This window comes from Pan paniscus, chromosome 16, assembly GCF_029289425.2.
Source record: "Pan paniscus chromosome 16, NHGRI_mPanPan1-v2.0_pri, whole genome shotgun sequence".
In the NCBI taxonomy this organism is placed as follows: Eukaryota; Metazoa; Chordata; class Mammalia; order Primates; family Hominidae; genus Pan; species Pan paniscus.
In genome coordinates, this window is record NC_073265.2 from 29,688,199 (window position 1) to 29,711,528 (window position 23,330).

A 23,330-nucleotide genomic window follows, 5' to 3' on the forward strand; every position below is an offset into this window, starting at 1 on the left:
TAGCACCTGTGGATGCAGGTCTACCTTATGCACACATGAGTTGTGTACTGGGAAGAAGCTGGGGGAAGGCACATTGCCTAAAGTAGGGACATGTGCCTTTTAAGAAAGCCTCTAAAGACTAGTTTTTTATTGCATGTGATTACCTTCTAATTTGTCAGGTTAAAGTTCGTAAGGCAGAACACTGGTATGATTAAAACACAATGCTCTCTGCCCACTCTCCTCACTCAGGGATCTGTGTGTTGTATAGCAACTTCTAGATATGAGAGGTATACTCCTGTTTCTCTTGTCCTCAGCCCCTGCCACCAGACCCGAGGGCAGTCTAAAAGCAAGCCTGTGTCCAGATGGATCAGGCCAATTCCTTTCAGCTGCACTTCGTGCTTCTTGCCCAGGTGTTTTTAGGCTCCCAGTCTGGTTGCAGAATGAATTGAGTGCCCGCAGCAAGTGAGGCTGTATGGGCACTGAGGAGGCAGGGCTGGTGGCTGAGGCCCCTGCTCTCTCTCTCTCTTTGAGGACAGTGCTCCTTGCAACTTTGTGCTGTGGAGCTGAGACTTCTGCTCTGCATGGGTGCCTGCACTGAAGCCTCATTCAGGTGGCACAGACAGGCAGGACGCACACCTTCTGACCTCACGTTGTGGGTCTAGCCCTGCCGTTAGCATCTGAGGAACTTGGCCTTTCACTGTAGAGTTGAGTATTTCTCAGAGACACAGAGCTGTTGTTCAGGGTCTGTTGGGATAGTTTCTGCCCCGGCCCTCTTGCTCAGTTGTGGCCCACAACTGAGGGCCACTTCCTGCCCCAGGCAGCCTCTGCTTGTGGGAGTGATCTGGGCTGTGACCTGCCCTTCCAGGCCCTCACCCTTGTTTCCCCAGAGCAGTGCCAGCACCCCGTGCTCCCCTTGGGCCTCTGACTCTCCCTTGAACCTTCAGCCCGGCGTGAAGCACCTTGGTTGTGCTCTGCTCGTGCTGGTGGGGTTGGTGTATGGTGCTGCTGCAGCTTGAGGGCCAGAGCAGGGCATCTGTCTGTCCCTTTCTGCTTCTGTGGAGATGACTACACCCGGCCCTCTTGCTGAGTTGTAAACTGAACCCCCCACAACTCACCCCACACTGGGTCCTGCAAGGGAAAAGGAGTGTCATCATCATTATCTTTCCTTGGGGTGGGCACTTAGGTGTTTTTAGTGGAATAGTGGCAGAGCAAAGTTCAGGTGCAAGCTTGGGTTTTCAGATTTCTCACTGGGGTAGGAGGAATCTGTCCCGGGCTCCTGCTGTGGGGAATGGCCAGCCAGGGCCAGCTGCCCTCCTCTGTCGGGTTGGAAGGATGGGGGAGGTTGGCCTGCCTGCCTCTGCTTACCACCGCTCCTAAGGAAGACTCTTTTTGGTATATCCATCTTAGATGAGGGATCTGGAGTTTGGAAAAGCTAAATACATTGCTCAGGAGGGACAGAGCATTTAAATCTAGGTCTGCCTGACTCAATGCTTTGGTTCTTTCTGCTGTACCAGCTCTTTAAGAGATTCACTACCAGCTGTGTCTTTACCTGGCTTTACCATAAGAATTTCAGCAGCTTCACCTGTTTCTCCATAAAGTGACAGCAACTAACTTTAAGTGAAAAGGAGCCTAGTTTTGTGCTCTTGCCACATTTCTTCTCTGATAGAAGATTCAAGAAATTCAGTGCTCATGACAAGTGTTTTATTCCTTTCATGGATGGGAGGGGTTATTCCAAGAGAGAATGCAGAGGAGGACAATGCTTAACTCAGCTCCAGTTGTGGTTTTAGCTGTAATTGGAAGGAGGTGGCTTCTAATGGGGCAGGGTCCTTCCCAGCCCTCACCTGATCTACCCTTATCTAAGGCTCCCCTGAATCCCTCCCTCTCATTAAAAATAAACCGGGCTAGGTATGGTGGCTCATGCCTGTAATCCCAGCACTGTGGGAGGCCAAGGTGGAAGGATTACTTGAGCCTAGGAGTTTGACACCAGCCTGGACAACATAGTGAGGCCCTCTACCCCCGGCCCCCCCCAACCCCCTGCAGCCTGTCTCTACCAAATTACCTGGGCATGGTGTCACGCGCTTATAGTCTCAGTTACTCGGGAGGCTGAGGTGGAAGGATCACTTGAGTCTGGGAGTTCGAGGCTACCATGATCCATGATTGCGCCACTGCACTCCAGCCTGAGCAACAAAGCAAGACCCTGTCTCAGACAAAAACAAAAAACAACAAAAAAGAAAAACCAAAGAAGCCTGAAAAGCAAAATTTAAAGTGTAGTCCTGAAACCCTCAGGATGGTGTGCGGGGTGCAACCCAGAGCTGGGTGGGTAAGGGGAGAGCAGCAACCACAACTGAGGGCCACTTCCTGCCCCAGGCAGCCTCTGCTTGTGGGAGTGATCTGGGCTGTGACCTGCCCTTCCAGGCCCTCACCCTTGTTTCCCCAGAGCAGTGCCAGCACCCCGTGCTCCCCTGGGCCTCTGACTCTCCCTTGAACCTTCAGCCCGGCATGAAGCACCTTGGTTGTGCTCTGCTCGTGCTGGTGGGGTTGGTGTATGGTGCTGCTGCAGCTTGAGGGCCAGAGCAGGGCATCTGTCTGTCCCTTTCTGCTTCTGTGGAGATGACTACACTCAGACCCTCCTATGACAGTTTAGCTGGGCCTGACCTCCCCCTCGATTTTGAGATCCTGATGCCCCTGAGGTGAAGGTGGCCTGTTTACTGTCTTTAGAGTACACTTCTGAGGATTTGGGATTCAACCTGTGGTTCTCTGGGTCTTTGGCCTGGATGTCCACCAGCCAGCCACTATCCTTCCTGGCAGCTGTGTCAGAGCTGGAGACAATCAGACTGGTTTTCTCCAGTGAGAGCTTTCTTGACATCTTTTAAGTGTCAAGAAAGTGCCCTGGGAATCCCTCCTAGAGACCTTCCCAAGAGGGCATGGACCACCCGTGTCTGGGAGGACAGAGCTTCCCAGAGAGGAGGGGATAGTGCTGAGAGAACCCAGCGCACCTTGTGCCCTAGCAGTGGTTGAAAGTTTCTGGGTGGCTAGTGCGTAAGTGGGAGGGGCAGCAGGAGGATTGGTGGGGCTGGGAGAGGGGAACCAAGCCTACTACTTTGCTGGGATCCCCTCTCCCCAACCAGCCCTGTAGCTGGGCCATCCCTTGTGGTTTGGAGGGGCCCTGGCAGGCTTGTAGCCCCTCCACCCAGCCCCACCCCAGGGAAAAAGTTGCAGCCGAGCTTCTTGCTTCTTCATCTGACTTCAAAGCATGACTCACACATGCTCTCCCCAGAATGGAGTGCAGCGAGAGGCAGGCAGCAGAGACCCCAGCCTCTCCTTAAGATGCTGAGTGGCTGGACTTTGCACCACAGGAAAGCTAGGAGCTGTTTTGCGACGTGCTTTTGATGGCCTTGGGTGTTTTTAGCGAGTGACAGGGGATTTGGCAGATTTTAGGGAGTCTGGCAGGAGGCTGTTCTGCTCAATTTGGAAATGTGACTCGCACCCTGTGATTCAGAGGCTTCCTGGGATCGTCAGCACCCTACCCCCCAGGGGAGTAGTGGGTGTCCCTGAGGGACTGGAAAGCTGAATAAGAGGTTAAAGAGCAAGATTAGTCCACAGGGAACAGATTCTCAAAGGTTCTGGGCTCAGACTCCTGAAAGTGGAAGCTGTGTAGTCAAGGCACTGACTCCCTTCCCACCTCTCTCTGCTTGGGACTTCTGTGTGTCGAGAGGGGAAGACTGAGTGGGGACAACTATCCAAAGATCTAGGACCATCTGCCCATGCAGCCAGTCTCCCAGCCAGCTGGAGGTCAGGTGTGGCCAATCATCCCCCTGCTAAGAACGCTTCCAGTAGCCAGGCCTGACAGCACCTCCCTGTGCTGTCTTTCCCAGCCGCCTTCTCCTTACTCTGTACTGTGTCCTTATCCTCAAAGACGACAAGCCCAGGTGATCTCCACCTTGGCTCCCAGCCGTTCCCAGGCCCAGCCCCTCTGGTAACTTGGGGCCTGTTGAGGGGCTTTGGCCCGTGCTCAAATGCATGGTCTGTTCACTTATCCATCATCTCCAGGCCATTTGGGAGTTGGGGAGGGCTGGACCTGGGCTCCCTAGGAAATACTGATGTGCTTCTGCTGCTTCTCATTGCATGCTCCTCCACCTCCAGCACAGGGGTGCCTGGATATGAGAGAAGGGCCTGTGGGTTATAAGAAATGGGATGATATTGTTGTTGTTGTTGTTGTTGTTTTGAGATGGAGTCTCACTCTGTTGCCCAGGCTGGAGTGCAGTGGCACGATCTTGGTTCACTGCAACCTCCACCTCCTGGGTTCAAGTGATTCTCCTGCTTCAGCCTCCCAAGTAGCTGGGACTACGGGCTCACGCCAGCACGCCTGGCTAAATTTTTTTTTTTTGTATTTTTATTAGAGACAGGGTTTCACTGTATTAGCCAGGATGGTCTTGATCTCCTGACATCATGATACATCCGCCTGGGCCTCCCAAAGTGTGGGGATTATGGGCATGAGCCACCACGCCCGGCATTGCCAATAAGCCTGCTGAGCAGACAGGGACGGGTGGTCACCCTGATTAGAAGCAGGAAAGAGACCTACGGAGCCTAGCAGATGCCTGGGATTTTTTAGGAGCTCTCCGCCTGTGCTTCAGGAATGAATGGGTTTGCCTTCTGTGACTCTGTCTTGCCCGGGGCCTGGTCTCTGAGCAGTGGCAAGTCCCCGCACGTGGCCAGAGCAAAGCCTGGCACGCTGCCTCTCCTTTCCAGTTTTCCGTGTCCTTTCTCAGGGGTGAAGGTTGCCCACACCACCCTCAGCCTGGTTTTCTGAGCACTCTTTCTCAATTAATGCAGCATGTCTCTGGAGAGGAGGTGTCCAGTGACCCCACCCACTGGCCCAAGGCCATGGGAGCTAACAGGGAAAGATTCAGGAATCCCTGGGAGCCCTCAGGCTTGAGACTTTCAGGGTTAAATCCTGGCCCAGCAGGGACTGCTCTCAGTTCCTCTGTAGAATGAGTGTGAACAGCAATAGCAGTGGGGAAATTAAGCTGAAAAACCTGGGCCTGCTGGGTGGGGATGGGTCGCAGGAGTACCTGGTGAGGGACAGAACTTGTCTGGCACCTTACTTGCCAGCCCCTGTGCTTTGGGTTGAATGGTAGGAAGTGAACAGCTCCGTAGTCTCTGACCACCGCCCTCTGCAGTTCTTCATTGTCTTGGCCATGCCAGCTTCCAGTGCACAGCCAGCTCTGGCCTCTCACTCAGAACTGGGGCCCAGGCTGCCGCAGGTGTATGTTGGAGTGTTTTGCCAAGCAAAGTTAGGGGATGATGCCTGGTCATATGCATTTTCTGTCAGGGGCTCTGGGCTTCTCCCACCTCCTTGCATCCTGCCCCTGCCTACAAAGAGGGAGAACCGAGCACGACTAACAAGGCAGCTCATTTGTCTCCTGTGTTAGTGCTTCTCTTTGATACTTTCTTTTCCCAACTGTTTGTGGCCGGCAGGGGTTTAAAGCTGTATGGCAGATCTACGCACAGTCCCTGGGTTTTCTCTACCCCCAGCAATATGCTGATCCTGGCCTTACTGTTACCCTTGCCCTGGGTACTGGCACCCTTTGGGCTGCTCTTGCCTGGAATTTGAACCAAAGTTCAAATGAGACTTCTCCACCATGGGCCCCTCAAAGCCGAGACCTCTCCACCATGGGCCCCTCAAAGCTGAAACTTCTCCACCATAGGCCCCTCAAAGCCAGGCCTTCACCCTTGATAGAGCTTTTCCAGCTAGACCCAGGTTGTGGCAGTCTTGCTTTATGTGCCAGGGGAGGAGTCCTCAGAGACTGAACTTTGCCTTCATGGCCCAGCAGGCAGGTTCCTCATCTCAGCTCTTCACTGTCTGTCTTCTTGTCCTCCTGTGGCCAACCTCAGAAGCCCTGCGTTTGGGGAGGGGGTTGTTAATGCCTTGGTTATACTTTTGGAAGAATAGATGGACTCCTGGCCGGGGGCAGTGGCTCACGCCTGTAATCCCAGCACTTTGGGAGGCCGAGGTGGGCAGATCACGAGGTCAGGAGATCGAGACCACCCTGGCTAACACGGTGAAACCCCCTCTCTACTAAAAATACAAAAGAAAATTTAGCGGGGCGTGGTGTCGGGCACCTGTAGTCCCAGCTACCCGAGAGGCTGAGGCAGGAGAATGGCGTGAACCTGGGAGGCGGAGCTTGCAGTGAGCCGAGATCTCACCAACGCACTCCAGCGAGACTCCGTCTCTCAAAAAAAAAAAAAAAAAAAAGAAGAAAGAATAAATGGACTTCTACCACCCAGTCCCCCATCTTGGGAGGCTCTGTCTTCAGAGCCTCTTCCTATCCTGTGATGAATATCTAGTGAGAGAAGGACAGGGGGAGAGAACAAAGAGCTTTGCCACCAGCTCCTCCTATCCCCTGTCCCTGGGGTCTGCCTTGCTCCCTAGGCTCTTCTGGGGCTTAGTTCAGAGATACCCTAGGCTAAAAGGAAAGAGGAGGAACCAGTCCTTGCACAGCTGCTGGTAGCTTGATTCCACTGCACCTTCACACTCTGGAAAGGGAGTCCCGGGAAAATCCATACTGGAGACAGGGTAGTTGTAGGCCAGGATCACTGCACCTGGGGCTGGGTAGGCTGCAGTGGGAGAGAAAGCAGGCAGGAGCAGGCCAGAGAGGGCTTCTCTCATTGCCCACCTTCTGTCCTGCAGGTTGGAAGTACTCCATGACACACACTCGGAGAAAGTCCCTTCCCATGCTGAGTTCGGGCCTCACTGGCCGCCGAGAGCCCCTGCAGATGGAAGACAGCAACATGGAGCAGGGGGTTGAGGGTGTGGAGCCAGGCATGCCCGAGAGCCCAGGTCACCTCACAGGGCGCCGCAAGAATTACCCACTTCGTAAGCGCCCATTGGTTCCTGAGAAGCCCAAGGCCTGCAAAGTGCTGCTGACTCGCCTGGAGAATGTGGCCGGTCCCCGGAGTGCAGATGAGGCTGATGAGCTACCGCCTGACCTGCCCAAGCCCCCCAGCCCGGCCCCATCCAGTGAAGACCCTGGCCTTGCCCAGCCCCGCAAGCGGCGCCTGGCCTCCCTCAATGCTGAAGCTCTCAATAACCTGCTGCTGGAGCGAGAGGACACCAGCAGCCTGGCAGGCACCCGCCGCAGTCGAGCGGGGGATCCCCACCGCAGCCGTGACCGTGATCGTGCTACTGGGGGCTGGTCCTCCTCCAAGAAGCGGCCCCGGCTGGGGGACCTTGGAGGAGGAAGTCGGGACCTGTCTCCAGAGCCAGCACCCGATGAAGGTCCCCGCCGAGATGGAGACCCAGCTCCCAAGAGACTGGCTAGCCTGAACGCAGCTGCTTTCCTAAAACTGAGCCAGGAGCGGGAGCTACCCCTGCGGCTGCCTCGTGCCCATGCAGAAGTAGATGGGCGCTCCACTGAGCCCTCAGCACCCAAGGCCCCGAGGCCAAAGTGGCCCAAGGTCAATGGCAAGAACTATCCCAAGGCTTGGCAGGGGGCCAGCTCTGGGGAGGCTGCAGGCCCACCTGGCTGGCAAGGCTGCCCTGATGAGCCATGGCCATCTGCAACTCCTTGTGGGCCATCCGTCCAGCCATCTCATCAGCCCCTGAGCAAGGCTCTGGAGAGCCCTTTGGGGCTGCGCCCTCACCTGCCCCTGCTGATGGGTGGACAGGCGGCTCTGAAGCCGGAGCCTGGGCGCCCAGGCGAGGAGTCACCTGCCCCTAAGCAGGAACTGCATCAGCCCTCTTTCCCCACACCTCAGCTGTCGCCGCTGCCGATGCCTGGCAACCCCGCCGACTACAATGGCCTGTGTGTTGGGCCTGAGCTCACTGCACTAGGCAGCTTCTACCTGTACTGTGGCCAAGAGGGGCTGCAGTGTGGGGGCTACTCGCCCTGCCCCATGCTTCCTGAGGGCAAGCTGTCCCCAGTGGCTGCACCTCACGAGGAGGGGCTCCTCTTAGCTCCGAGCTCAGTGCCCTCAGGCACCCCTTTCCAGCACCCTCCCTGGGGCTCCTCTCGCTACTGCTCTAGCGAGGACACTGGAGTGAATGGCTACAGCATCTGCGGAGTGTTGCCCCTGTCTGTTACCCACGCTGGCACTACCTGTGGCGGCTGCCCATACAAAATGCCTTTTGCAGCAGGTGAGGCTTCCTGGGCCCAAGATGTACTGGGGAGTCTCGGAGACATGGCATCCCAGGAGGTTGGGCTGTTGATCTGAGCAGGGGTCTCCCTTGGGGTCTGGCTGCTAACTGGAAGGTAGGGGGCTTTCAGAAGTGAGAACTCCCATAGTCTGTGCCCCAAGCCGAGGAGCATTCCCAAGAACAGGGCCCGTATAGCTCTGGACAGCCTTGCTCTGCCCAGGCTACCTTTGGAGATTCTTGGCCTGGCAGTTAGGTAGCATTGCAGTGGTACAGGCCACAGGAAGGCCTCTCTTCTCTCCTCATTGGGATACCCATTCTTAGACTCTGAAGAGCAGGTTAGATATTGGAATTAGGACTTTTACCAAATTGTTCTCACGGCCCTTCTACCCTCCTTGAGGAAAGCTAGAATTCCCTAGTTTCTAGAAACCAGTACTCTCTGCATGCTGGCCAAGTTCAGCATTCATGGGAAAGGTGATAGGTACCAGGCTCAGTAGGTGGTACCTACTGCACAGGGCAGCTTTGCCCTGGCTATAGAGGCATTGAAAGAGAAGTGCCCAGACTGAGCATCACTTTGCTGGGTGTGGATAGAGAGGGTGCACCATGAGAACAGACAAGCAGAGTTCCCTGACATGGATGGAATGCGATCAGGGCCCACAGCTTTGGTGTCTGCCTGCCTGACAAGACCCAGACACCTGAGAGGCCCATGCTCCGGCTGTTGAGACACTCCCAGAATCATTTCTCTTCCCTAAACTGGCAGAGGTATCCTCACCTGCCTCTTCAGGCTCCCTGCCTGCCTCCTGGGTGGAAATGAGACATGCTGGCCAGCAGGTCTGCCCTGCTGCTGGGGAGGTGAGGGCTGGACCTTCCAGATCTCCCTTCCCCTGACATCCTTTCTTGTAGGGGTCTATAAAACAACTTTATAGACCAGTTGGCCCTGGCCAGACTGGTTGTTTCAGGTTGTGGCTTGAGTTAGAGTTCTTATGACATGAGAACAGGCTGCTGCTTGGGGTTTTCCTTCTTTTTTTGTGCCATTCCCCAAGTCTAGACCCTTATCCCCTCTCCCTAATAATAAGGATACCAGTAAACACCATGTACCAGGCACTGTTCTGAGTGCTTTACATATGGGAGGCTGCTTGGCATGTAATTGAGCACAGACTCCGAAGCCAGACTGCCTGGAGTGAAATGTTCTCCCCCACTTCCCTAGCCAGGTGACTACGGGCGAGTCAGTAACTGCTCTGTGTCTCAGTTTTTTTAACTATAAAATGGGTGTAATGATACCTATCTCACAGGGTTTTTGTAAGGATGAAATGAGTTAATGTGTTCGTAAGAAGACCAGCCAGTTGCTCTGAGGGGCAGAGTGACTTGCCTGAAGTCACATGGCTAGTAAGTGGCAGAACCCAGGCTGATTCTAGAACCCCTATTCCCAAGCATTATGAAAGCCTTAGAAAATTAATATCAGGGCCAGGCGCGGTGGCTCATGCCTGTAATCCTAGCACTTTGGGAGGCTGAGGCGGGCAGATTGCCTGAGCTCAGTAGGTTGAGACCAGCCTGTCTAACATGGTGAAACCCTATCTCTACTAAACATACAAAAAAATTAGCTGGGTGTGGTGGTGGGCACCTGTAATCCCAGCTATTCAGGAGGCTGAGGCAGGAGAAATGCTTGAACCCGAGAGGCGGAGGTTGCAGTGAGCCAAGATAGCACCACTGCACTCTAGCCTGGGCAACAGAGCGAGACTCTGTCTCAAAAAAAAAAAAGTTCGGAGTTAAAAAGGATGTTCCAACCACCTCTCTTTCAGACTAAAAGGGGAGATGGCCAATCTCCAAGATCAGGAAACACCCCTGTCCCCTTAGAGAGTCACTCTGACAGTCCACCATAAAAAGGCCTCTGATCCCATCGGCCACCTCAGTGGCCTTTGGTTGCACAGTTAGAATTAAGACAGGAGCAGGCTCTGAAAGCAGATGGGTGATGGGGGTCACTGCTTGTCCTGTCCTGACCACTCTCTCCCTTTCCTAGAAGGCTGCAGATCCCTGGGCCAGTTGGAATTTCCTCTCCCGGAAGCTGGCCACCCAGCCTCACCCGCCCACCCACTCCTGGGGTGCCCTGTACCCAGTGTGCCACCTGCAGCAGAGCCCGTCCCCCATCTTCAGACACCCACCTCGGAGCCCCAGACAGTAGCCCGTGCGTGCCCTCAGAGCGCCAAACCTCCCAGCGGTTCTAAGTCAGGTCTGCGCACAGGCTCCAGCTGCAGGCACACTGCAAGGAGCAAGGCTGCCCGCAGGCCTAGCCACCCCAAGCAGCCACGTGTCCAGCGCCCACGCCCTCGCCGCCGCCGTCGCCGCCGCACTAATGGCTGGGTACCTGTTGGGGCTGCGTGTGAGAAGGCTGTGTATGTCTTGGTAAGTGCTAGCTCTTAGCTGATGACGAGAGGGAGGGAGGCAGTGGGGACACATGACCTGCAGTGAGGTAGGTGCTAGAAGCACCTGGTTCTAGCTACTCTGAGAGCTGACAAGGGACTCCAGTTTACAGTTTACTTGTACCCCAGGAACCAGTCATGCTGGCCCACCCAGCTTGCTTCCCTAGCCCCCTACTGATCCTGTACCAGACACCCCAGGGAGGTCAGGAGACACACAGTCATAGCTGGTGGCTGCCATCTCGGTGAGTGTCTTCCCCTCCCCTCCCTGCTCACTCTGTCCCTTACACCCTGGATTGTAAAGTGGAGGACTTTCAATGGAGAACTTTTCTGGATAAGTCTATATAGGGGGCGTTGGAATGGGCAGAGAAAATTAGTGACACAGAGAACATCTCGGATGATGAAAAGAGGCCAAGTGCGGTGGCTCACATCTGTAATCCCAGTACTTTAGGTGGTGGAGGTGGTAAGATCGCATGAGGCCAGGAGTTCAAGACGAGCCTGAGCAATATAGACCTCATCTCTACAAAGTAAAAACATTAGTTAGCCAGGCATGGTGGTGTGCACCAGGAGGCTGAAGTGGGAGGATTGCTTAGGTCCAGGAGTTCAAGGCTGCAGTGAGCTGATTGCACCACTGCACTCCAGTCTGGGTGACAGAGACCCTGGCTTTTAAAATTAATTAATTAAAAACAAAAAGAATATTAACTAAAATTTATTGAGGCTGGGCAAGGTGGCTCATGCATATAATCCCAGAGCTTTCAGAGGCTGATGCTGGAGGATTGTTTGAGCTCAGGAGTTCAAGACCAACCTGGTCAACATAGCAAGATCCTGTCTACAGAAAAAAAATTTTTTTAATTAGCCAGGCATGGTAGCATGCATCTGTAGTCCCAGCTACTTGAGAGGCTGAGGCAGGAGGATCACTTGAGTCCAGGAGGTTGAGGCTGCAGTGAACTATGATTGCACCACTGCATTCCAGCCTGGGTGACAGAGTGAGACCCTGTCTCTAAAAATAAATAAATACATAAATACATAAAATTTATTGAGCACTTCTTAGATGCCAGAACTGAGCTAAGCATTTTGTAAGTATTATGCCCTTTAATCCTCACCACTACCCTATGTGGTATATATCCCATCTTCCTATAATTAATCCCATTTTACAGATGTGGAAGCTGAGGCTTAGCAATACTTTAAATAATTTGTCAAAGGCTGTGCCCCTTATAACAGTGGTTTAAGGGTTCAGACCGAGACTTGTTCCATTAGGAAGCATGAGCACTTACCCAGCACTGGGGGTCTTGGAGTGAGAGTCAGCTGTCAAGGGTATGGTGGTCAGAGCTCAGCCCCAGAAGCTTCAGGCCACTTTTCCACCCCTATTCCCTTTTCTCATCCTTTCTCCAACCATGAGAATTCCCCAGCCCCATCCAAAAAAGGATAGTGGTTTGACAAAACCAAGGTGTAGTGGTTTGACTACCTTGAGGAAATCGTGGAAAGGATGTCATTCCCTCTCTCTGTCCTTACTCTGAGTGTGGCTCTGCAAGCCTATTTGTGTCATTGGTTTGTTGCCTAGGATGAGCCGGAGCCAGCCATCCGAAAGAGCTACCAGGCAGTAGAGCGGCATGGGGAGACAATCCGAGTCCGGGACACCGTCCTTCTCAAATCAGGCCCACGAAAGACCTCCACACCTTATGTGGCCAAGATCTCTGCCCTCTGGGAGAACCCCGAGTCAGGTACCTCTCCCTCTGGCTGGGGACCCAAGGGGCAGCTGCCTTCAGCAGAACTGTAGTCCCCAGATTGGCCCCTGCCTGGAGTTTGACCTGGCATGAGTCTCCCCGTGTTCCTGGCACAGAGTCTGCCTTCCACTCGGCTGGGGTCTGTCTGCTGCCGAGGGCTGTAGGTGACCTTGTGGCTTGGGCTGGATCAGCTCATTAACCTTTCCAGCCAGCAGAGCCTGGGCACCTGTCCCCCCACCTCACCTGTCAGTGCCTTCTCCCCCTTCTCCCTCCATGCCTAACAGCATTCCAGGCCTCTGAATGCTTGGCCTGGGGCAGGGGACATGGGTTGCCGGAGCCTGCAGGATTGAGGTTGGATGAACCTCCAGGACAGCCAGCCAGCCTCTCTGCCTGTCTAAGTAACTCAGGTTGCCAGTTCAAGCCATAACCACTGTGTTGTCCCTCCAGGAGAGCTGATGATGAGCCTCCTGTGGTATTACAGACCTGAGCACTTACAGGGAGGCCGCAGTCCCAGCATGCACGAGGTGAGCTGCCTGGCAGATGGGTCAGGGAGGGCAGGAGAGACAGAGGGAAAGGTTATGGCACTAAGACGTGGTAGGGGGAGGGCAGCCATGGGCTGTAGTCAAATCCCTGCGCTTGTCACTTTGGACTCCAGAGAACCTGGGAAAGGGCCCAGGATTTATTCTCTTTTCCCAACACTGCCCCAATTCATGTTTCAAAGGGAATAATAACCTTTGTCTTAAAAAGAGGAACAGAAAGGGAACCCTTGAGGTAGCAGGTGCCAATGGGAGCAAGTGGATGTGTTCCCCTGGCAACAGGAAAGGTGAGGTGGAGCTGCATACCTGGTCACTTTTGGTATTTTCTGTAGTAGGGGAGGGGAGGGGAGGAAAGACTCCTCCTAACACCCCATAGGCTCTCCACCAAGCTGTGTGCTAAAAGAGGTGACTGCCATCTGTGTGTGCCCCGGGCTCACCTTTTATTTCACTTTCCCTTGCAGGGACTTTCCATCTAACTGGAAAGATGAAGAACATTTCCCCTCTCCTACGCTAGGCAGGGCTGGGGTTTGGGAGGTCAGTGACAATCAGGGGCTAGAGCAGATACCTGGCTATTCTGGAGAAGGGGGGGACCTAGAAGGGACTCAGGAGGAATGCCTGGAGGCAGTAGGTGAGGCATACTTAGGCTGAATTTCCAGGGAAGCTTGCTGGAGTCATCTCAGGTCAGCAGGCCCAGCAGAGGGGTTAATGTCTGCCTTGCTCTGGGAATGAGGTGCTTTCCAGCCCTGGTAACAACCTCCACCTGTCTCCCTTTGAGCCCTTGCAGAATGAAGTGTTTGCATCGCGACATCAGGACCAGAACAGTGTGGCCTGCATTGAGGAGAAGTGCTATGTGCTGACTTTTGCCGAGTACTGCAGGTGGGTGGTTCCCTGCACCCTCTGGCTGGCCTCTTCCCTCAGGCCCCCCAGGCATATTTGGGGCTGCTTGGAATTCCCCGAGAGGATCTCATTCTGCTCTCTACCTGATCTTACTCACTGAGCCTAATCTCCCAGAACTTACTTCCCTATTGCTTGCCTCTACCATCTGATATTTTTTGGAAGAAAGAAGAAAAATTGTGTTGCCACACTGAGGTAGAATGGTTGGAGCAGAGTTGGGGGGTAACATTACTGCTCTTGGAAAAAATTTAGGCGAATTGGCAGGCAAATGGAGAGAGGCCCTGGCAAGTGTGGTTCTCCAGTGACAGAGAAGATAGCCTGGTGGTTGGCAGAGCAGACATCATCCCTGGGATGGGTGGAGACAGTACCACCCCTTGGGGAGCTAGGATAGCCTAGCTCTCTGGGTAGGGTAGGGTAGGGTAGGGAAGGAATTGGTCTTCCTGCAAAAGTGGCTGGAGTAAAGACAGTGAATGGTATCTCTCTACAGGTTCTGTGCCATGGCCAAGCGCCGAGGTGAAGGCCTCCCCAGCCGAAAGACAGCACTGGTTCCCCCCTCTGCAGACTATTCCACCCCACCCCACCGCACAGTGCCGGAGGACACGGACCCTGAGCTGGTGTTCCTTTGCCGCCATGTCTATGACTTCCGCCACGGGCGCATCCTTAAGAACCCCCAGTAGCCTCCTCATGCCCATGCTGGGGCTACCCATGGGCAAGTGGGGCTCGGGGTAGGGGGCACTGCTTGAAGCACAGCACTTGGTTAGGGGGCCACAGAGGCCTAAGTTTGCTGGCCTGTGGTTTTCTTGGGGGGGAGGGCAGGGGCCTCTGTGGGTTCTGGGCTCCAGGGGAGGGAACTGGGGAGGCCAGGGTATAAGAAAAGCATCAGAACTCTCAGCTTGGCCCAAGGTACCTTCTGTGGTTCCCCTGGGTGGAGATTTCCGAAAAGTAGTCTTCTCTGAGGCTGGGCCAAACCTGAGGGAAATGGGGCCCTAGGAGGGTGGGGGCGGGAAGGAGGGGCAAGGTCTTTCAGGAACCAGACCCAACAGGCCCTTCTGTAGCCTCCCCCTTGCCCTCAAAGGGGGAGTAGGGGCCAGCTTTACCTCACCCACTGTGACCCGCCACTTCCCCTTCAGCCTGGGACCAGGCTTTCCTAGATCCCAGCACAGCTCTGAGCTTGTTCCTTTGAGGCATAGAGAGCCAGAGTCTGGCTTCCAGAGCATTGACTTCCTCTTCCTAGACTTGAGGCCTTTTCTCTGGCTTTCCTTCTTTGCCCTGCAGTAGCAACTGGTGCTGGGACAAGTTGACCCACCTCTCACAGTCATGGATGTGGCCCACTTGTGGGAGTCTCCTGTCCACCTCCCAGAGACGGCCACCCAGCGGGTCTGGCTTCCCAGAAAGTTAACTGATGATTGTGGGGTTTGTCATATCTGGGAGGGAAGATGGGTGCTGGGAGAGGGTTGGGGGCAGGGGGCAAGGAAAATTGCTACCTGATTTGTTGAAGATTTTTCCTCTTGCCTTACACATGGAGGTTCCAGGAAACCTCTTGCAGAACTTCACACGTGATTCTTCAAGCCACACCCACCTGAAATCAAACCAAAGGAGTGCTGTGGCTCCCCTTGCCCTGCCACCCTTTCCCTAGTCTTTTGTAGATTGCACTAATTTACATCCTAGCAAGAATCAACACTGTATCAGTCCACAGACCTGCTGAGCTGCAGCCACTTGCTCTAGGAGCTAAGGACTTGCATTTTCAGTTTGTTCCTGTTGCCCAGAGGCCCTGTTCTCACCTCATGCTGCTCCCCAGAGTAGACTAACAGGCTCAGTCCCCTGTTGTCCTTGTGGAGACTAGGCCTTGGCCCTGGCCCTGAGACTCTGTGAGGGGGCTGGAGCAGCCTGGTTATTTCCTATCTGTACCAAAGAGGAGTATGGTGGGAGAGGGAGTGGAGTGCAGTGTGGCTTGGGCCTGGCGCTGGGAACCTGCTAGCTGAGCACTTCCACAAGGGCATACCCCTGGGGGCAGGGGCTGGGGCTGAGAACTGCAGCCCTGGGTCTTCCCTTAGGGAGGAGGGGCAGATGAACCCAGCAGGCTTAGGAGGTGGCACTGGGTGAGGACAGCTGGGCAGGGGCTGCAGAGGGAGGTGGAAATGAACCCTGAGGGCTCCCCCAACTTGCCATGCCCTGTCCCTTAGTAGATGAGTTGCTCCTGATTGGTCATTGGGTTTGGGTGAGGCCTGGAGGCTTCAGAGGTGAATTTATGCTTGGGAAGCCTGATCCCAAACCTGAAGGGAAGGGACTTGGATCTCCTTATATTGAATAAGCTGTTTGGAGGAAGGTGTCTGTCTGGGAGGATGGGGCAGTAAATGAGGTTGGCAGAGTGGCAGTGGGGGCTCTGCAGAGCCAGCCTTGGAGCCTGCTCATTCTGGGCCCTTGCTGCCAAGGAGCCCAGCCTCACCTAGCAGGAAAGGAGATCAAGGCCCTCCTCCCAGGAGGTAGGGTCTTGGCCGCCCCGAACTTAAATGCTTTTGAAATCTCTTAGATGTGGAAATATTTTTTCGAACCTGAAAATGCAGCTGGTAGAATTTCAATGGAAGCATAATCCATGTAAAATATATTTTAGTTGATATTTTGTAAAATGCACTTTTTGTGTGTGTTGATCCTGGTTTCCCAGATCTGTATTTCAGTGTTTACAAGGGAGGAAGGACCTTTCCTCACCTCCCTTTTGACAGAGATTAGAAGTACTTCTTTAAGAAAAAAATAAATTTGAGAAATTGTATTGATTTAGAAAAGGATCGTTTCCTGTGTGTCCTGTCATCTTTTGGTGTGTGGGTGTGGAGAGACCCACTATTCTTATTTCAGAGGTCCCTCTTAACCCCTGTGGCATGGATGCTCACCAAGGCCAATGAGCAAAGAGGGCAGGGAAGCAGAGGGAAAAGAGAGTGAGGGAAGGAGACAGAGGGACTGGGAACTTGGAGTTGACTTCTTGATTTCATGGTGGTCACAGCTGCCTGCTTAGGTCTGTGTGAAATACTTCAGTTGCCAGCCCTCACCTGACCAATGACCTGGAAGTTGGTCCCCAAGTAGGTACATGGCAAAGATACCTTCTTATCACTGGCCTCATGCAGTGGCTCCTGCCTGTAATCCCAGTGCTTTGGGAGGCAGAGGCAGGAGGGTTACTTGAGCCTAGGAGTTTAAGACCAGCCTAGGCAACATAGACCATGTCTCTCGAAAAATTTAAAAATTAGCCTGGCATGTCAGTGCATGCCTATAGTCTCAGTCAGGAGGCTAAGGTAGGAGGATTGCTTGATCCCAAGAGCACGAGGCTGCAGTGAGCCGTGATCATACCACTGCAGCCTGGGTGACAGAGTGAGATCCTGTCTCAGAAAAGAAAAAAAAAAGCATCCCTCCTCATCACCTTGGGTAACTGGCCAGCACTGTCCTAGGGCCTCAGTGTCTTGCAGCTGGTGCTTCTTGCTTGCTGAGGAAGGCCACATCATGGGGCCAAGGGTCTGCGGCCAGCTGACCCCTGCTTCAGCCCAGCCCTGGTCCCAGCCTGGAAGCCTCAGTGTTGACCATGTTCCAGGTGGGGCAGCTCTAAGGCCATAGAGGTTCCTGGGAGCCACAGCACCGCCACCCCCCCCCCCCCCCGCCTCCACTTCTGCATTTTGCTAAGGCATGGTGCATGTGGGCAGGAACATTTTTTCAGAATTTATTGGTGGCACAGACACCACCATGGATTTTTCTAGCTCTGCCTTCAGTGTGCTGTCCACAAGACTCCCTTGAGGCGAGTGGTAGCTTGTCCTTATCTTACAGACAAGAAATTGGTATGGAGATAAGTACCAGGCCCAAGGACTCCCCCTGCCTCACCCTGACTGCTAACACAGAAAACTACCCTGTAACACAGAAGGGAGCACACGTGGCCACATTATCAAAAGATTTTTAAAGGTCTAAGGCCTTTTTTTCCTCTCCTGGTTTAAAAGACATACTTACTGGAAAATATGATTTTAATAGAAATTTTAATAGAAAATCCTATCACCAGAAATGTATACCTTTAGGATTATTGGAAGCAAGGAGCAGCGTAGACAAGGCAGAACCTTCACGCAAACTTCTGGTGCAGCAAATGGACAGGTGGTAGCCTGCAGATGCACTGGGGCAATCAGATGTGGAGAGCCTGCCCTGGAGAGCTGGAAGGCTGCAAGGCTTTACTGTTCCTTCCCCTGGCTCATCTGTGTGCTTTTCGTGTTGCTGGGATTGTGGGGTCATCAGTGAGCCCTCTAGTATCACCTCATCCCTCAAGTCCCCTCACCCTTCTGAATTCATCTGATCACTGGTAGCTCCATTCTCCCACTGGTATCTTCTACTTTCCATCACCTGCTCTGTACAGTCTGCCCTCGAGTCAGCTGCTTCCTCCCTTCTAGCCATTCCATGATATGCTCCTTTAATCTCTGAAGGGCCGTGATTAGAAATTTAGGTTTTAGACTCAGAACCACCCATACTGAGTCACATCTTCCCTGAGCCTCTGTTACTTCAGCTGTACAAAGGGAATGTCCACACTAGCTCCCTGCCAGTGTGGCTGTAACAACTAAAGGAGATAATGAATATAAAACACTTAGTGGGCGCTGTCCTCAGTACACTTGGGCTCTAATCATATTCCTCTGCTGCTTCAGAGGCTTGCTGGCTCTCTGCAGGCAGCAAGCACATAGCTGGACGAAGTCTGGCTACTGAGCCAGGTTCCCAGTGGGAAATGGTGGTTGCTGACATCCAAAGCACTTCGGGTCTGCTGTCCGCCCAAGTGACCAGCCTGGTGCCATGGAGCACACATCTAGCTCCAGGCAAGGAGACTACGTGCTGTTTCCCTGCTGTTTTGTGCCCCCAGCTCCTCACCCTTCCAAATGTGTGTTGGCCACACCAGCAGCTGATGGACCAATGTGTCAGACCCTCCCCAGAGTGCCCAGTTATCCCACTGCCTCATGAGGAGAAGGCAGAGGAGGGGAGACTCCATTTCCAGACATTTCAGCATTACCCAGTGGACAAGCACTGTAGTCAGTCCCCAGGTATTGCTAAACACAAGGGTCACCATGGAGACACTGGTCAGTGTCTGACAGTTCTGCTTCTCCTTCCTGGAGTGGCCACGACCTGCAGGACGGAGGGAGTTAAGGGTGGCAAGGGGGAGCACACCGAGGGCTCCGCTTCTAGCTGGAAAGACCAGCCTCCGGCATGTCTGGACTCGGAGAGAGCGCTGCCCGCCTCCCTGCCTCCAGACCCGTTGCTGGAGGAAGGGCTAGGACAGGCCTGAGTTTGTGGCGAATCCCCCTTGTCCACTTCCCTGAGGACACACGCTGCACGAGAGCAGCCTCGAGTCTTTTCTGCCTTCGAGGTCTCAGGAGCTTTTGTCCCCAAGCCCAGAGGACAGGGGTGGCCCTGACTCAGGCGCCCTCTTCCGGGTAGGGGTCCGCGTGCGCCCTCCCAAGCCCGCGCCCCGCAGGGGCACCCGCCCCTCTCCCCGCCCCCGGCGTGGGCCCGCCCCCGCGCCTGTGTCACTGCGAGGCCGGGGGTGGAGAGCGGCCGGGCGGGACATCCGGCCCGGGTCCCTCGCCGCGCCCGCCGCCCGCCGCCCGCTTCGGCGCCGCAGCCCGGGAGCCGGCCACCCCTACACGCGCCAGGGCTGTCCCCTGCCCTCTCCTCCCTAACTCCCCCCGGTCCCAGACCCTCCTCCCGCCCCCAGCCCGAGCCCGCCTTCCAGGCCGCCCTCGGATCGACCGGGCCCGCGCAGGCCCCCACCCCTTGAGCACCATGTTCCCCCGCCCGCTGACCCCGCTGGCGGCCCCAAATGGCGCCGAGCCCCTGGGCCGGGCGCTGAGGCGGGCCCCTCTGGGCAGGGCCCGGGCGGGGCTGGGGGGGCCGCCCCTGCTGCTGCCGTCCATGCTGATGTTTGCGGTGATCGTGGCCTCCAGCGGGCTGCTGCTCATGATCGAGCGGGGCATCCTGGCCGAGATGAAGCCCCTGCCCCTGCACCCGCCCGGCCGCGAGGGCACAGCCTGGCGCGGGAAAGCCCCCAAGCCTGGGGGCCTGTCCCTCAGGGCTGGGGACGCGGACTTGCAAGTGCGGCAGGACGTCCGGAACAGGACCCTGCGGGCGGTGTGCGGACAGCCAGGCATGCCCCGGGACCCCTGGGACTTGCCGGTGGGGCAGCGGCGCACCCTGCTGCGCCACATCCTCGTAAGTGACCGTTACCGCTTCCTCTACTGCTACGTCCCCAAGGTGGCCTGCTCTAACTGGAAGCGGGTGATGAAGGTGCTGGCAGGCGTCCTGGACAGCGTGGACGTCCGCCTCAAGATGGACCACCGCAGTGACCTGGTGTTCCTGGCCGACCTGCGGCCTGAGGAGATTCGCTACCGCCTGCAGCACTACTTTAAGTTCCTGTTTGTGCGGGACCCCTTGGAACGCCTCCTCTCTGCCTACCGCAACAAGTTTGGCGAGATCCGAGAGTACCAGCAACGCTATGGGGCTGAGATAGTGAGGCGGTACAGGGCTGGAGCGGGGCCCAGCCCTGCAGGCGACGATGTCACATTCCCCGAGTTCCTGAGATACCTGGTGGATGAGGACCCTGAGCGCATGAATGAGCATTGGATGCCCGTGTACCACCTGTGCCAGCCTTGTGCCGTGCACTATGACTTTGTGGGCTCCTATGAGAGGCTGGAGGCTGATGCAAATCAGGTGCTGGAGTGGGTACGGGCACCACCTCACGTCCGATTTCCAGCTCGCCAGGCCTGGTACCGGCCAGCCAGCCCCGAAAGCCTGCATTACCACTTGTGCAGTGCCCCCCGGGCCCTGCTGCAGGATGTGCTGCCTAAGTATATCCTGGACTTCTCCCTCTTTGCCTACCCACTGCCTAATGTCACCAAGGAGGCGTGTCAGCAGTGACCATGGGTGTGGGGCCAGCAGCTGGTGGGGACTGGTTTCAACGCCAGCTTCCTGTGCTTCTGCCTGTCATTCGGAGAAACTCTGGCTCTGGGGCTTGGGGCTTCTCAGGATCCTGGATGGCAGAGACTGCCCTCAGAAGTTCCTTGTCCAGGGTGGGTACCCACAGTGACTCAGAGGACAGGGCTAGGCAGGAGACCTGCTGCTCCTCATTGGGGGGATCTCTTGGGGGGCAGACACCAGTTTGCCAATGAAGCAACACATCTGATCTAAAGACTGGCTCCAGACCCCAGGCTGCCAGGATTATGCAGTCCACTTGGTCTACCTTAATTTAACCTGTGGCCAAACTCAGAGATGGTACCAGCCAGGGGCAAGCATGACCAGAGCCAGGGACCCTGTGGCTCTGATCCCCCATTTATCCACCCCATGTGCCTCAGGACTAGAGTGAGCAATCATACCTTATAAATGACTTTTGTGCCTTTCTGCTCCAGTCTCAAAATTTCCTACACCTGCCAGTTCTTTACATTTTTCCAAGGAAAGGAAAACGGAAGCAGGGTTCTTGCCTGGTAGCTCCAGGACCCAGCTCTGCAGGCACCCAAAGACCCCCTGTGCCCAGCCTCTTCCTTGAGTTCTCGGAACCTCCTCCCTAATTCTCCCTTCCTTCCCCACAAGGCCTTTGAGGTTGTGACTGTGGCTGGTATATCTGGCTGCCATTTTTCTGATGCATTTATTTAAAATTTGTACTTTTTGATAGAACCCTTGTAAGGGCTTTGTTTTCCTAATAGCTGACTTTTTAATAAAGCAGTTTTATATATAAGGCGAGCATTTCTGTGATTTCCCTTGGAGCTCCTGTGGGCCCAGCAGATCTCCTCGATGTCTGTCTTCCCATGTCAGGGGAGGCAGCCTGTAGATAGAGAAAGTAAGGTATAACTTGGTTGGGCTGGTCCAATGGGCTGTTGCCATTCCATGGAGACTTTGGGGGCTTTCTAATAGGCTATACCAGATCATAGACTCAGATCCTGGGATGTCACCAAAGGGCAAGCCCAGTTAGGAATGGCCTCACGTCCAGAGCATACCTACATGTATTATTCCCTAAAAAAGTAGGTGGGTAGGAGATACGGGATCCTCCTCTTATTCAATAAGAGTTGAATGAGAAGTTCCCCCAGAGCATTTTCTTTCTTTTTTTTTTTTTTTTTGAGATGAAGTCTCGATCTGTCACCCAGGCTGCAGTGCAGTAGCACCATCTTGGCTCACTGCAACCTCCACCTCCTGGGTTCTAGCGATTGCCTCAGCCTCCCAAGTAGCTGGGATGATTACAGGCACGTGCCACCACACCTGGCTAATTTTTGTATTTTTAGTAGAGATGGGGTTTCACCATGTTGGCCAGGCTGGTTTCGAACTCCTAACCTCAGGTGATCCGCCCACCTCGGCCCCTCCAAAGTGCTAGGATTACAGGCGTGAGCTACCACGCCTGGCCCCGGACCATTTTCAAATGAAAAAGAAAATTTTTGTGTGAGCAAGGAGATTTTTTTCTGGCACTACAAGGAAGGCAGGCAAGGAGGTTGAGTGAGGGTCAGGCTCTTGTTGACTTAGGTCCAGAGAAAGTTGTGGAAGGAATACAGTTGGAGCAGCAGAGGACAGACTTCAGTATGGCCCATTGCCCCCACTGCTCTCCAGGGATCCCAGGCCCATCAGGAGTTGCTGGGCCCAAGGGAGAGTTGCAAGGCCAGAGCTGGCCCTTCTCTGTTAGCCCTATTTCACACACCCCCAGTTGGAACTGCTGTACTTTATAGAGACCTGAGGCTATGGTAAGAGGTGGGGCCCAAGGAAGGGAGGCAGGGAGGGCCCCCTTGCAGGTGCTACCTGTCGCTAGCTTTGCTATTGATTGGACTTTGGAGAGGAAAACTATTTCCCATATTTGGGATAGGGGGCTTCTATGGGCACTTATGGCTCTCCACTATGACTCATCAGGCCATGTTGCTTCCAGAAGGCCTTACCTGACCCCCTGTCTGGCTCAGATGTCCTTCTTCAGAGTCCCCTTGGCTCTGGGAACTTTACCTAGACCGATCAAGTCCCAGCCCTATTCCTCACCAGCTGCCTATCTCTCAGAGCCTCTGTTTTCTCCAATGTGTCGTGGGAATAAAAACACCTATCTCATGTAGATTGCTAGGAGAGGGGAGGATTAATGAAGACAAAATGAATAAAAGGGCCCATCCCCGCACCTGGCTCAGTGGATGTTCTTTTGGATGCTGGTTCAGCACCTGACCCCTCAGAGGCCTGTGGGGACAAGGGAGAAGCCAGGACACTGTGTCTGGCCCAGCACTGGATATCACTGCTACCTCTGGGCAGGGCCCCTTTGACCTCTGGGTTTACTTCCTGTACCAATGAGTCAGTCCTTCTCTGAGCTTCCGACCCCTCAGGACCCCCCTACTGCACCCTGTTTTTCCTCCTTGCCTGGGACTTTAAGCGGCTCCAGACCTACAGCAGCTAATCAGTCCCCCTAACTGGGGCCTGCAGCACGAACCGGAGAACCTGGAGAACACTGGGGCCGGCTGCTGTACTCACTCCATTTAATCCTCACAACAGCCGCGTGCCGGTGGGGTCATCCTGTTTTACAGACGTGGAAACTGGCACAGAGAGGATAAATAACCTGCCCAAAGTGTCCAGCCCAGGTCTGTCTGCCTCCCAAATGGGAGGGAGGAAAGGAGGAAGGCTTATGGAAGGTAGGGGCAGAGAG

General features: G+C 54.7%; 2 protein-coding genes across 13 annotated transcripts in view; both read left to right on the top strand.

Moving 5' to 3' along the window:
• The window catches only part of BAHD1 (bromo adjacent homology domain containing 1), a 28,419-nt gene extending 11,958 nt beyond the window's left edge, over nucleotides 1-16,461 (top strand). For 4 of the 12 annotated variants that reach the window (XM_003826577.5, XM_034938530.3, XM_063596548.1 and 1 more), the window contains exons 2-7: nucleotides 6,671-8,116; nucleotides 10,131-10,513; nucleotides 12,089-12,248; nucleotides 12,699-12,775; nucleotides 13,563-13,663; nucleotides 14,169-16,461. In XM_003826577.5, coding sequence (XP_003826625.2) covers nucleotides 6,685-8,116; nucleotides 10,131-10,513; nucleotides 12,089-12,248; nucleotides 12,699-12,775; nucleotides 13,563-13,663; nucleotides 14,169-14,358 — 2,343 coding nt within the window. In that variant the 5' untranslated portion in view covers nucleotides 6,671-6,684 and the 3' untranslated portion in view covers nucleotides 14,359-16,461. The remainder of the gene's footprint in view (nucleotides 1-6,670; nucleotides 8,117-10,130; nucleotides 10,514-12,088; nucleotides 12,249-12,698; nucleotides 12,776-13,562; nucleotides 13,664-14,168) is intronic. The other 8 variants (XM_063596550.1, XM_063596547.1, XM_055098637.2 and 5 more) reach the window with 3 other exon arrangements.
• A 2,774-nt stretch (nucleotides 16,462-19,235) lies between these two features.
• CHST14 (carbohydrate sulfotransferase 14) lies at nucleotides 19,236-21,410 on the top strand. Its single transcript, XM_003826578.5, has one exon. It carries the CDS (start codon nucleotides 19,466-19,468, stop codon nucleotides 20,594-20,596), a length of 1,131 nt encoding a protein of 376 aa, XP_003826626.2. The 5' UTR covers nucleotides 19,236-19,465; the 3' UTR covers nucleotides 20,597-21,410.
• Nucleotides 21,411-23,330: the final 1,920 nt, after the last annotated feature.

Coding starts and splice junctions, on each gene's coding strand:
- CHST14 (XM_003826578.5), top strand. CDS start 19,466: ATGTTCCCCCGCCCGCTGACCCCGCTGGCGGCCCCAAATGGCGCCGAG.